We start from the raw sequence: 14,036 nt of genomic DNA, 5'->3' as shown, positions 1-14,036 counted from the left end.
CGTGTAAAACCACTGGTGTGGTTCTTCATGCTGATTTACGGCCTTGAAGACAAGTTTGGAGACCCGTCGTAACTGCGAGAAAACAAACTGGCTGAGCCCCCCGTCTCCCGATCATTGCCTTTGTGCCCAAGTTTTGGTTAATGTAAGTATCGGAGGTTAAACAGTAATTATTTACCGATTGAAAAGGGGCTCAGGTACACTGCATGTAGAGAGAAATACACTGATCATACCAAGCATCAGCTCGATTTCTCAACCAAAGTCTTGAAATCTTGAACCCAAAATGAATGCTTTGCACCAAAACCAAACTGTCTTTGAATCTGTCTGAATCACCCTTTTAACTAAGGCTGATTTGTTGCCACGTTAAATATGCAAATGTCAACGGTTAGAGGACTGTTCACCTTCGCCTTTGACTGGAATATACAGTAGTTGCAAACTTTTGGTATAGTTAAGCGTCAGGTTAAAGGGAATACAGTTCAACAGTGAGAAAATAAAAGCCTGATACGAGCTGATGTGCTACAGTATTAACCATAACCTAGATTCATATATGTGGAAGGTTTCATATCCTTATGAAATGAGTAGTTTTGCTGTGGGTGATGCCAGCGCACAACGTCACAGCTCAGCGTTTCTAAAAGCTCTTAAAAGTCTGTGTTCGAACCTTCACTCGCCTCAAAGTTTGTAGTTTCTGCTCCGGTTTTCTAATGAGTCAAGCAGGCACTTCTCACACAAATTAATCGCTTTTCTGCTCCTTGTTTTTAAATTATTAGCAATGGTTTTTGAACGCCTTTACATTAGTATAAACAAATTGACTCCTTGGATGACTAATTCACGGTGAGAGAGGCAGAATGAAATGAGTCAACTCTTCAATGTGCAAACATCCAGTGTTGCAGGTGACTCACGGCAGACCAAAATTTTGTTGCCCGCAAAAGTATGAGCTTTTATGTGTGAGAAGTTCTTTCCCTTCACACGAACAAAGCCATGGACCTCTCTGATATCTGACTAACAAACACAACAAAGGCAGGGCTGTCACAGATCTTTACCTCCAGTTTTCATGCCAGAGACATCGTGACAACTATCACATCTGTTTTAGCTGATAAATATGCAGGTTGAGAGTGGTGATTCACCGTGGACTGGTTGCTCCACTTTTAGAAGGCTCATAAACCAGAACATTTTATCAAACATGTGTTCTTCCTCAGGTCTTTCTATCCAGCTTTTTTTTTTTTTTTCTCGGACAGTGTACAGGATCTTTCCTTCATCATTTGTCCCATGGGCGATTTTCTGACGCACGTGTCCCTTCAGATTCAGCCAAGAACGTAAATGGACGTATTTTATACAATATACAGTGTATATTCATCTGACACTAACATTTTTTTCGCGGTCTTTTGAGAAAAGTAGTGAAGTAGAAAACTAAAAGCAAACTAAAGCTTCTGTGCGCTCTCCAATCTCTTATTTTGGAGTAGTTCTTTGGCCGTGAGATAAAAGAGTTTAACATTTTTGATCATACAGATGGTACGCCAGGGACATTTCCGAACCCTATTAAGGCAAAGTTGCGGTACAGCTGCTTTGTGTTAAAGGTAAAGTCCGACATTTTGGGAAATACGCTGATTTGCTTTCATGCTGGGAGATGAGAAGGTCGACATCTCTCTCATGTCTGTACACTAATTATGAAGGTACTGCCGGCAGCTGCTTTGCTTAGCTTCGCACAAAGCGTGGAAACAAGGGGAAAACAGCCAGTGTAGCTCTGTCCAAAGGTAAAAACCCCGACTGCCAGCATCTCAAAAGCTCACGAAGTAACCAGTTAAATCTTGTCTGTTTAATCCATACAAAGACCGAGGTGTTACAACAACAAATCGCTGTCTTACTGGAAATGCAGTGACGTTCAGACAGATCCGGGCTAGCAGTTTCCCCTTGTTTCCAGTCTTTGTGCTAAGCTGCCGGTCTCCTGGCTGCAGCTTCATGTTTAACGTACACACATAAGATTTGTATCAATCGTCTCAAGTGAATTTCGGCAGGAACGTGAAAAAGCATATTTTCCGAAACTGTTCCTGTGACACAAAGTTTGAGAAATACATTTGAAGAATGGGTCGTTTTGTCACATTCAAAAACGGGATTTTAAAAGAGGAAATTTCTGATCAGAATCTGATCTGCTTCAAATTTCAATACTCGCTGATATGGACACATTTCAGTCACAATCCAAACATAATAAAGTTGGATGCTCGGCCCTAAAGCTCTATCACATGATGTCCTTGTGCCTGCAGGGCGTGATTGACTACATCTTCTTCTCCAAGATCCACATGAGTGTCCTGGGCCAGCTGGGACCGCTGGACAGCCAGTGGCTCATCGACAACAACATCACCGGCTGCCCCCACCCCCACATCCCCTCGGACCACTTCTCCCTGCTGGCCCAGCTGGAGCTGCACCCTCCCCTGCCCCATCCGCTCAACCCCCTCAACGGGCTGCACCTGCCGGTCAACAGGTAGTGCAGCCTGAGAGAGCCCCGCCCACCCTTCTTACCCCACGTCCCCACCTTTTAAACACTGCCCCCCCCCCCCTCCCCCAGCTTTATACAGGACCCTGTACAGTTTACCGATCATGTTAAAGCTCAGACATCATCCAACCCTATGACACACCTACCCAGAAAAGGAGTGAAGTATTCGCCCCGTTTGTTGCTCCTTTTTGTGTTTTTGCACACTGTACCTGTTTATGTTTTCTTTCTCCCCCTGAAAAGTCTTGATACCAAATGTTGGGCTTGGGATGAAGCTGCTATGGTAACCCCCCATGTCAATTGTTTTAGTTTTCTTTTTTCTTTCTTTTACCCCCCTTTTTTTTTTCTTTTTTCTTCGCCTTAGATATAATCTTGACTGCTTATAGATTCTGCAACCACAACAACAAACCTTAACTACTACTATCAACCTTTTTAAGATAAATCTGCTACACAAATGTCAGCTGAGTAGCTGAATTTCATTTGGGTTTCTTCTCTCGTTTCACATAGCTGTGAAATAATCTTTTTAGAGTAAAAACACAACATAACATTAATGCTGCAGCACAGCATGTACTTTGTGTTAAAACCCACAGTTTATAGAACTGGAACCTGACATCACTCCCAAATTAACTTGACAGGTATTTTAATAAAAGCAGTAACACTACAAAAACAAGTGAATCTAAGGCATGAATGTTGTACGAGGATGTGAAAGGTTTGTTTACATCAGTACCTATTTTAAATTTTGATCAGCATCAAGAAACACCAAAAGACTTAATTCAATTATATGTGAAAAAAAAAAAACCTGCGATTTTTAAGGTTAAAAGTACTGACTGGGCATTTTAAAAGTAATGTAATGTCACTGTAACACTAAACTGGTGTGTTTCATACGGGAAATAGAATATGAAATCATCTCATGTCACAGTTGCGGGTCTTATGAATCTTGGTCATATCACAGCACTGATAATATTGATGATGCACTGTTTGAAGGGGCTTTCAGATTGACACCTGCTTTGTGGAAAATAATGAATAACATCCTGTCAAGTCAAACTTTTACTGGATCACATTTATAATTTCCACATCGTTTGGGATCATGTCGCCTGGTCTAATTTAAAAGAAACAAAACAAAAAAAAAAAAAACCTGAAAAGGATGCGGCCTGACTCATCTCAACCTGAAAGCCGCCTCACAGTACTGCGTGGATGGTACTGAGCGGCTGCATTCGGCTGCAATCACTTCTATGAATTTCTCCTTCTGCAATACGGGTCTTGTACCTTTTCTTTGATCACTGCTAAATGTTTTACTTGCAGAGGCATCGTTTTCATCTTCATGCCGATTCATGCTCACTGTAACTCGTGAGTTTTCTGCAGCACTACGAAGTAACAAAACAATCACTTCAGGCCAAGTGAGCCCGAAAAATCCTCAATCTCTGAGAGCGTTGCAACCAAATTACCCCCTCCCCCCCATACTCTTTGACTTTCTTTGAAAAAAAATAGTTGAAGACATGAAATATATCCGTCACACAATCCTGGCATTTACCAACGATGCACTTTACACTTTTAGCTTTTGAAGTAATGCTTTTGAACATCTACGGTCTTAAAAGAGTATCGCCCTTTTTCCCCATCACCCGACTGGCCAAAGAATCTCCCCAGAATGAGTGGCTTACGCTCTGCGGATAATAAGATAATATTTATTTATTGGTGCCAGAGGAAAAAAAAACTTCCTGAGAAGAATCTGCTAGGGATTCGTGACCGGGAGCCGAATGTATTTACCAAAGGCTCGCTACGAAATTGATTGTTGGAGCCTCTCAATGCCAGATTCCTGTGGACTCTAAACTTTGTATATTTGTGTCGGAGGATTAGAACTAATAGCCCTTTATGTAAGTTGTAACTCAGGGCTATGCTATGCACCGAGCAGTACCTCTCAAACTAAAGACTCTCAGAGTCACATTGTACGAGCAAAACCAAACAGGAAGCTATCGTTCTGAACATCCTTAATAAGCACAGGAAATGTATGTACTTACATACACATATGTTGTTGTTGCTGTTGTAGTAGAAGTCCCATGTCTTTGTGCATTTTTGATAAAACTACTGCTGCACTTTTGCTCCGTTCCCAAAATTTGGGAAAATTCAAATTTGTCGAATTTTTGAGTCGCCAGAAGGTGCAAAAAGCGTTCGGATAAATTCTGTTTAGAGACACTTTGGAGTATTAAAACATCATCACTCGGTTTTGTTTTAAGGCTTTTTAGAGAAGCTCAGTGCGGGATCGACAAGATGAATGAATGCTGGGGTAGGACTGGGTATCGATATTAGCGCCAATAAGATGCAGTGCATTAGTTTCAGTACCTTTTTTTTTTGAGAAAACAAACACATATTCCTAGAAAGCCACCCGGATCCTTTACAAAAGGGGCCAAGCTTCTCAAATGTTTAACGTCGTCTAAACCAGTGGCTCTAAACCTTGGGCCTGGGACCCACACGTACGGTCGCGATATAATTAACGAGGTAGCTAACAAGAAAAATCGAAATCGTGTTTATTTTCGGGACTTATCTCCGATATGTACTTTTTTTCGTACTGTGTAGTAAGTGTCAGGCGTCAGTACAACTGCTTTGCCTAAAACAAAAAACAGTCTCAAATCGGCAACAAAAGACTGGGAATGCGATACCTGGTCTGTCGGTGCCAGCTTTCAGTACTTGACTTTTTTTGATACTTTAGAGTGCAACTACTGAGGTTTGATACCCAGCACTATCTATGCAGAGGGACTCTGTAAGAGCTGCCAGCATATGCACTCACAGTGTTTAACACACAGTATCTGGCACGTTTCATGCCGTAGTGTCTAGTAGAACTCTGACCTTTCTTGAGATCGGATGAGTTAGTCAAAGCATTTTGCTCTGTTCAGTATTTGAAAAGAAAAGCCATAATTATTTTTCGGGATGAATGGTGTCAGCACAGCACGGCACCCTGTAACCTCAGCTTTAAACCGCATCCAGACCAGTGTAACTGGCCTGGACCGGGCAGTATCGGCTTGGCTTCAGTTGCGCGTGATTTGACTCTGACGAGTACGCCTCCTGTTTTGGAGAAGTCGATCTTTGTGAGCATTTTGAGGCCTATACTTCACTCCTGAACTCACCTCACAGGGTTTTTTCTGATTTTTGTACAACGGCTGTACATAAGTTAAACTGTCCTCGATGACAGGGCGTCTTTCGCATCTGCGAGGGGAACGTACCATTCTCCAGATAAAGGGGCGTATTTTTTTTCTCGCAAATCAAAGGTGTACTTGGTATCGTACTTTTTTCTTTGCCCGGTGCACTAAGATCTCATATGTGAATACCACCTCCACCTGTCTCGAATACTCTTGTAGAGACAGATCGTCTCTGTCCAACTTTCTTTTCTGAACTACGGGCATTTTCTGTCTCTAACTAACATGCAGTCTTTCAACTGGTACTTTGTACAATTCAGTATTACCAAGTTTTTGAGAAGAAAAGATAAATGTTCTAGGTTTAAAAGCAGCTTGTCTTGATGGCTTTTATTTCTCCAGTTCACATTTAAGTGTCATCACGAAGCCTTTTACACTCTGAGATGATGCTTAATCAAAATTTCTTTTTTTTTTTTCCCCTTTTTATTTGATGTTTCCCTTCCGAGTTTTCCCAAAAATGGCTTTCCAGATCCCTTTCACCTGTGTCTTCACACGCATCATCCAATATCCACAGCCACTTCTTTTACTTTTTCCACAGTAATATCCAACTATCATTACCTGTAAGCATTTGACCTGTTCATTTTGGTTCTGTAGAGGGCACCTCGCATACTTTTTCTACAAACAACGTGCCTAGTTTGTACAATTTCTTCAACAGCAGCACTGCCCATGAGACCGAGACGCTCAGAGATTAACCCAGCGCCATCATCCATCCATCCATCCTTCCTTCCATCCTTCCATCCAGCCATCTTTTCAATCCCTCCAATCCTTCCTGAACCAACCTTTGGGGATGTGATCATGAGGAATTGAAGCTGAGGAATAATTGTTCACCTCTGACTGGTTTCTGTATTTTTTTTTTTTTTTTAATCAAACAGCTTTTTTGTATCATTGTCAACAACAAATCACTAATTTCTACCAGAGATCTGAAATGCACACTCTCACTTGTTTGTGGTTTCCCTGGTGTGTGTGAGTGTGTGAGTGTGTGTGCGCGTGTGTATGCGCTGCAAACAGATAGGTGTATTTTCCATGGGATTATCACGACCGCCATCGCATGCGATTTCTGAATGTAAAATCCTGTTGTTCAATATCTGGCCCTGGTTTGTTTTGTTTTTTGTTTTTAGTTTTTTTCTCCCACTGTTCAGTTTATTCAGCCTAGGTTTATAGCAAAGTGGTCACTACATGAGGTTACGAGTCTTTGGTGGCCAGTAGGACGCCCAGCAATGTTGACTGGGGAGCGTGAGGATTATCTGACAAAGTGTCAAGCATCTGGATGAAGGGGGGGGGTTGTCTTTTATCTGCTCTAACGTGTCGACTTTGACGGCCTCCTACTAGGCCAGGTCGCTCCATCCAAACTGGGAAACATGAATTTGTAGGATACTGCATAAACGTTTTCAACCCAGCGTATTAACCTGTAAATAAGGCCGTGGAAAAGGAATTCAGTAGCATGACACCGAATAAGTCTGATTAAATTCGAGATTAGGCACAGTTTGGGTTGAGCTGATGCAACCTTTAAAATCAATGGTGTATGGAGGATATTTTCAGTAGATCTTGACAGTGTCTGTTAATTTACAGTACTAACAGGTTAATGCACTGGTTAATTTGCTGAAATTAGGCCATTATAAAATCAGAGTTGGTCTAAAAAGGGGAAAGGCAGAAACTTCAGTCTCAAAACACTTAATAAACAATCTCGACCCGTCAGTTGGTTGTGACAGTTAAAAAGCAACTTTCAGTTATTGGTCTTTCCTTCAAAATTGTCATTTGAGCAATGTGGCATCTGTCAATTCTAAGAATGAGAAGAATAAGGAATGTCAGGCTCTTCTTTCTGGGAAGGAGAATTTCTTTCCTCGGAGCATTCCTAGAAAAAGTATTTTAAAGTTGCTGCCTTTAGGCAAGTTTTGCTTTCTTCATGTGTAGTGAGTGAAGTGAATCTGGGTGAGGACCCTCTGTCACCAGCAGTCACCAACAAAGGTGCTACATTATTTCTCAAGAGGATTTTAAAGAACTGCACTTAAACCTGTTTTATGTAACTAAAATGTTAAGTTTCTGTTTCCAGACCAGCAGCTCTTCACCACACTGGTTTTCAGTCCTACCAGCTTCCTCCAGAGACTGGAGGAAGCTGTGAACGCGTGTTCGCCTGGAAGGAAAACCTGCAGCTTTTGCGGTGAAGAGCTGCTAACGTTAGACACAGCAGGTCATGTACTGTGGAATCCAAAGTACGCATCGTGTTTGACAATTAAATGTCAAAAAGGTGCAGAGCTGCAGTGAGACATGTTACTGTTCGCCTGCGAGCACGAGTGGAAGTTTGTCTAATGTCGGTGGCGGTGCTGACTTTGTTGTGTTCGTCTGACTAAAGCAAAGCAAAAATACAGATCTAGCCTTTGTAGAGGTCTTTTTCTTTTTTTTTCTGCGAGCTGAGGTACTGCTGCACAATGCAGTTTGATAAGTTTAAGTGAAGTTGTGTTCTCAGCTGTGTTATCAGGCCAAGCATTTTTGGGGGACCTTTGACACCCTCACCCTCCTCCCAAGAAACTGGATAAATACAAATGAGTGAATAAATCCATCAATAAAAAGATTTAAAATCTGTGAAAGGTACATTAATTTTCTTATTTTTTTATAAAAGGTAACTAAACTGCTCATGAAATATACCTTACTTAAAATCAAAATGTTTACAGGATGTTTCACCACTGTCAGATGAAGACCTCCTCTCTCTTTAATCTTCATGCTTCCACTGAATTTAAAGAATGACATTGTCCTCCACAAACCTATAAATTTGTTAGAATAATTAATGAATTTCATAATACTTTAACAGTATTGTAAAAGCACTTTTCTAAAAAGAGTTACAAAGTGCAACAGGGAACAACAGGGAAAAGAAACAAATAATGAATCATACCAGAGAATTTGTTTTGAGATAATAAATCCAGAACTTTCCTCCCACTAAGAGCAGGGTGTTTTCTCCCAGCTTCCACAAAACTGAAATTTCTGAGATGAAAGGTTTTCGCCCAAGAACAGTCACTTGCTATTAGCTTTTTTGGGAGCCCTAAGATGCTACTCGTTTGTTTGCAGGCCAGCATCTGACACTAACAAATATGGATTTGAACAAGTCGTTTAATCATAAGAACAGACACATTTGACATTACAAACGATGGCTAAACACAAGAAGGTGCTTCTGAAACGTCCCCGCTTTCTGAACAAACAACAGTAATAACCAGTGCCGGCGACTACCTGACCTGGCACGGGCGGCAGCTCTGCGCTGCTGGAGCTAAACCCCTTCCCTCCCCTCGATGCTAATTAATACACACCCATTTAAAAAAATTGCAAATAATTGGTCGCAGAAATGTCAGTAAGCTGATATTTACATGAATGAAGTGAAGGACTTCTACAAAGGCTACAGCTGTATTCGACGTGTGTGCAGTTACGCCTCAGTTGAAACCAAAACATGCTCAACAGCACTTGTGTCATTGCTCCACACCCCGACACTCTCCCCCACCTCCTGTAGGCAATAAACATGTCACTTTTGAAGAGTCTTTTTGTCTGTGCTTTATTTCTTTGCGAAAACTCAAGTCACGGACACAACACAAGCTTGCCGGAGATAACAGCGCCATCTATAATGTCATCGACAGCAGGACTGGACTGACGTCAAATTTACTGGAAAGAATTGCAGACCATCATAGTTACAAAGAACTTGTGCATCGCGTGATGACTTTTTATTTTTTTGGAATGATCGGCTTTTACATTTTCGTGGTGTTCGATAATAAAACGGCAACATCAACACATTTTTACAGTTAAATTTCAAAGTAGAATCTGCGTATCAATGGTGCAATAATGTTTTTTTGCCTGTTTAACAACTTAATACATCACACACTTGAAAAAAAGTAAAACAGCACAGTTAAAGAGTATTATTATTAAATGTTAATACTTCAAGCATGTAAGGAAGCACTAAGACAATATTTTTGTGTAATTATTGTCATTTTTTCAAAGGATAACAGTAGAAAGGCCAATCTTTAGAAGAAAACTACAAACTGAAGGTGTACAATTCCTCCTACGGTGAATTCACAGCTTGACAAACTTAAATGAAGCCATTTCTATGTCAAATGTTACCACACAATGCCATTAGAAGTTAAGGGTGGAAGCAGTGGTTGACTGATTTGTTATGTCGGAGGCCCCGTTTTTCCTGTAATTAAAACAAAAGAAGAGAAGAAAAATTAACCAAAGACCAGAGTGAAGAGGTTTAACTCAGAATACCACAACAGATACAGTAGCTTAGTGCTGTACGGGGATCAGGGATGAAATAATGACCGAGCGGAAGATACGATTAACGGATTCTGGCTAAGTGCAGATTTTTATGAGCGTTATCACAATAACGGATGGCGAACACGAGAGAAGGCCCGTCCTTTGGACACACGCTGACATGGCAGAGGGTCCGACAAGACGTCCACAGGAAAAAAATTTCCCGTAGGAAAAAAATACTTTGCACGTTCCGATTTAATCCCAGTGCTTCCAAGTTCCGAAAAGCGTTCCCCCAGCTCACTGTTGAGGTTTCCGAGTTCTCGGTTCGGTTTCAAAACCTCAACAGTGAGACGGAAGGATATTTGGGGGTTTGGTCCCACTGGTGGCTACTGTAACAAAATGAGAGCATTTTCTAAACCAGTTTCAAAAAACTGATCAGAATCTGCTGAAAATGTTTCGAAAGTGTGGAAACCAAAGGCGGAAACAAGAGACAACCCAACGACTACATCTCCATGACCACCACCATACACTCGACATTCGACTTTTATGCCTGTCAGTAAAACCGTCCAAAACCCATAAGAGAGAAAAGTAGCACATCTTTAAGAGGCTTGTTTCAACACTGTTTTTGAGAATCTAATCAAGACATCGTGAACTGAAATCATTTTGGTTCGATAATATGTTCATATCATGTTGATGTACAAGAATACATTACTTTTGCAAATTCCTGAGAAGCTCGTTGACCCACTTCGCCTCTGGATTAATGCAGACTTTGTGATTGTTCTTCCTGGTGATTCTGTGGAGACAGAGGGGATTCCATTTTTTTTTTTTTTTTTTTACGTAATGGTGGAAAAATTCTCACATTACACATGTCTGAGTAAACCTGTTTCATCAGTGGATGATAACACAGCTTCAGTCAGTAGATGTGTAGTTTGATGTAATAGTAACTTGAGTTTTCCCATTTTGTGCAATGCTGTACTGATACCCAGTTACTTTCACTTTTGCTCCGAGGGCCCATAACTAACGAGGATACGTCTGTGTGCCACTGGGACACTGCGAACCTGCATCATAGCTCTGATGTCAAACCGGAGCAGAGGTGTTTACACACACACACTGTACCCAAAAGAATAGTGCAACATTTTGGAAAGATGCTTATTTGCTTCCTCGCCATAAGATGAGAAGTTCGAGACCACTCTTGGAGCCGGAGCCTGGCGGGGATTAGCTCAGCTTAGAATAGAGGCTGGAAGCAGTGGGAAGCAGCTCGCCCGGCTATCTCCAAAGTTCAAAAATACATTCGATACGACATGTCCATTTGTGAGGCGTAGAGGTGCTGGCAGGTGTATTTTTGAACTGTGGCAAGACCCAGACTAGCTGTTCCTCCCTGCTTACAGTCTTTGTGCTAAGCTAAGCTAATCGCATCCTGGCTCCAGCTCCTTCCCTCACACAAGGACTTGAAAGCGGTATCAAAGCCAAGAGCCAATTCCCAAAATCTCAAACTACTGCTTCAGGTACAATTTTAAGGTACTCGTACTTAATGTGAATATTTCTAATTTATCCTTCTTTACACTTCTCCATGACATTTCAGAGGAATATATTGTACTTTTCATTCCTATACAACCACTACAGTCACTTTGCAGATGAAGATTTTTAAAAATATATATATATAAACTGTATATGATCATTTTATAAAATATGTGGGATTCCTATATTTAAAACACCAAAAACTTATATAAAATGGAAAACTGAAACTTAGCACGCTTTGCTAATAAGAGCAATTTGTTTACCGTGGTGGAAATTCTGTAAACACGCTGGACACAGACTCAAATTAAGCACTTTTTTCATTTTCTATCACATTACTTTTTCTTAAATCAATCGTGACTACTCACATGATTTCAGTCTGGCGGCAGTGTCCTGAAATAGGGATCACCTCAATTTTCCTGATGGCCCGAACAGGGATGCCTTGAGAGGTCGTCCGCATGCAGCGACACCCACGCCTGGGAATAGCTGTGAGAAATTCAGATTAAAAACAGCCTTTGTCATCTCAGTCTATGAAACTGAAAAACTTTACTCAATGTTTTTTTTTTTTTCAACCACATCTCACAATCTTCTCAGCAGATAGAGTTGGACCGACATTACAAATTCATCACGTAATGTAATTATGGAACTTCGGTCATGTGACAACAGGTGGTCTAATGCCCATATGATTAAACTCCACTGACAAAGAAGCATCAAGAAATGGGGTTGAAAGCTCCAGAAAAAGCATATGGGCCTAGTTTTTCTGTTCAGGTCAAGATCAAGAATAAATATTCACACTCAACAATGTAAACTACTTACTTTTACCTATGATATTAAAAGATTGACAAAAGTTTTGCACTTTTATTAATGTACGTGCATTTTAATAAAAAGTAGTGTACTTTGATTTGCTTTACGACACAAAAATGAATAGTATAAAATCAGGTCACATAAAACCAGATAAAAGAATTAAAGGTTAAAGTGAGAAATAGGAAAAATATGTTTGAACAAAATTAATATAAAAAATATGAGGAAAAAATCTAATAAACAAGGAAATCAAAGTCTAATAAACTTCATGTTGTCTTATAAACAAAGACAACATGAAGTGCCTAAAAATATTCAGGCACTTTATGTTGTCCAGCTTGAAGATCAGTAAAATATCACTGTATGCAGACAACTCCTTATTGTTTTGTTAACGTTGGTTGCACAAATTACAACAATACTAAACTCTGAGGAAGGCATCCTAGAGACTGGAAATCATGTCCTTAACTGTTCTGAACATAAAAAAAGTTATAAAATATAAAGTTACCGTGCAGAGTCGTGATGCAGCAGCAGAGAGTCACAGCAGCCAGGAGGAGCAGTGGTTTAGGCATCATTTTGGTGGTTGTTTTGATCTTTCAGCACCAATGAGGATGTGAGAGTGAATGGAGTGGAGTCTGGGTTTATAAAGCAGCAAATAAGGAAGTGTTTGTAGGAAAAACGTACTTTTTTCCCTTCTTGACACAACAAAAGTGTGGCATTTTGATGTGTTGTTTTTTTTTTTTTTTTTTTTTTGCTGAATAGCTAAATTTGGTTTTCCTTCTTTGGGTCTGATCTATCAACCAGGCCTTCTTATCACTGCATATCAAATGATATAAAGGTGCTACATTATCTTATATGCACTCATCGTTTTGTCAGCACAGTTTTTGAACACTAATGCCACATTTTCCCCATGTGGGATGGAAGTATTTCTGCCATCAGACAAGTTGGAGTTTCACACTGAGTGAAGAATTGTTTGGCACTGATTCATATTTATATGAAAAAGCTAGTAATTACAGTCTTTTAGCCTTGAATGATGGACTTTAGCATTTCTATATTATTATCCACCAAATCTGATGTATCTGAACTTTTAGAATGAAAATGACATTTCTATTAGTCATCAACACTCGAACACTGATGTAATCAATATATTCACAATTTGAAAATGTTAACTTCTATGTGACGTATGTGAAAACAACCAGAATCAGCATATTTTTTAATCTGGTGCACCAATCAGCAGGACAATGTGGTTTGTCAGTGACTTGCAACAAGCAACGATAAAACACCTCTATGGTTCAGGTTGAAACTAAGTGGTTAAAAGCAATGCATTAGTTAGTAATGCGTTACAGTAATGGGATAACTGTGGGCTGACTTTTTCGGTTGCATAAAGCTACCCCTGATGGAGCTGATAGCTGAGTAACGAAAGTAAAGTAAGAAGTAATGTAACGCATTACTTTTGCCTCTCAGCACTTAATAAAGTAATGTTATTACAATGGCTTTGTCAATGAGTAACGTGTACTGAGGAACTGATGACAGTTTTCATGTGACTTTCCCCAAAGTCTGGGAATCATCAGCCAACCATTTAGCTTGTTGTGATTCAGGCCGACAGGTCAGAAATTATTACTGGCCAGGTTTAGGTAAAAGCCCAAGTGCAGACTAGACACAGTGACTAGTCCGTGACAAGCCCAGACGGATGGGTCGGTGCCTTGAACGCCGTCCTTGTGTGGGACGTGCAGAGATTTTAAAACCTCCAGTGTGTTCACTGGTCCAGCATCAAAATGGAAATGACAGCAAGAAAAGGTTCATTCAAACTATGAACTGTCTTCTCTTTTAGTTTG

General features: G+C 40.4%; 2 protein-coding genes across 2 annotated transcripts in view; one reads left to right on the top strand and one right to left on the bottom strand.

The window, feature by feature from the left end:
- The window catches only part of cnot6l (CCR4-NOT transcription complex, subunit 6-like), a 28,105-nt gene extending 18,935 nt beyond the window's left edge, over positions 1-9,170 (top strand). The window contains exons 12-13 of the mRNA XM_040154623.1: positions 2,256-2,473; positions 6,323-9,170. Coding sequence (XP_040010557.1) covers positions 2,256-2,473; positions 6,323-6,359 — 255 coding nt within the window. The 3' untranslated portion in view covers positions 6,360-9,170. The remainder of the gene's footprint in view (positions 1-2,255; positions 2,474-6,322) is intronic.
- Positions 9,163-12,831, bottom strand: LOC120804867 (growth-regulated alpha protein). The gene is made up of 4 exons (XM_040154567.1): positions 12,710-12,831; positions 11,775-11,892; positions 10,604-10,684; positions 9,163-9,835 (listed from the first exon to the last, which is right to left on the bottom strand). The coding sequence occupies exons 1-4, from the start codon at positions 12,774-12,776 to the stop codon at positions 9,775-9,777; spliced, it is 327 nt and encodes a 108-aa protein (XP_040010501.1). The 5' UTR covers positions 12,777-12,831; the 3' UTR covers positions 9,163-9,774.
- Between the last annotated feature and the right edge of the window lie 1,205 nt (positions 12,832-14,036).

This window comes from Xiphias gladius, chromosome 19 (genome assembly GCF_016859285.1).
Source record: "Xiphias gladius isolate SHS-SW01 ecotype Sanya breed wild chromosome 19, ASM1685928v1, whole genome shotgun sequence".
NCBI classification, from domain to species: Eukaryota; Metazoa; Chordata; class Actinopteri; order Istiophoriformes; family Xiphiidae; genus Xiphias; species Xiphias gladius.
Note: the sequence above shows the minus strand (reverse complement) of the source record. Positions and strands in the feature narration are given on the sequence as shown.

What these genes read in the sequence shown, in the direction of transcription:
- LOC120804867 (XM_040154567.1), bottom strand. Translation starts at nt 12,776, where the DNA reads ATGATGCCTAAACCACTGCTCCTCCTGGCTGCTGTGACTCTCTGCTGC. An exon ending in CTGCATCACGACTCTGCACG is followed by an intron (nt 11,893 to 12,709) that starts GTAACTTTATAT and finishes AATTTCTCACAG; the next exon opens with CTATTCCCAGGCGTGGGTGT. An exon ending in TGCCGCCAGACTGAAATCAT is followed by an intron (nt 10,685 to 11,774) that starts GTGAGTAGTCAC and finishes CTGTCTCCACAG; the next exon opens with AATCACCAGGAAGAACAATC.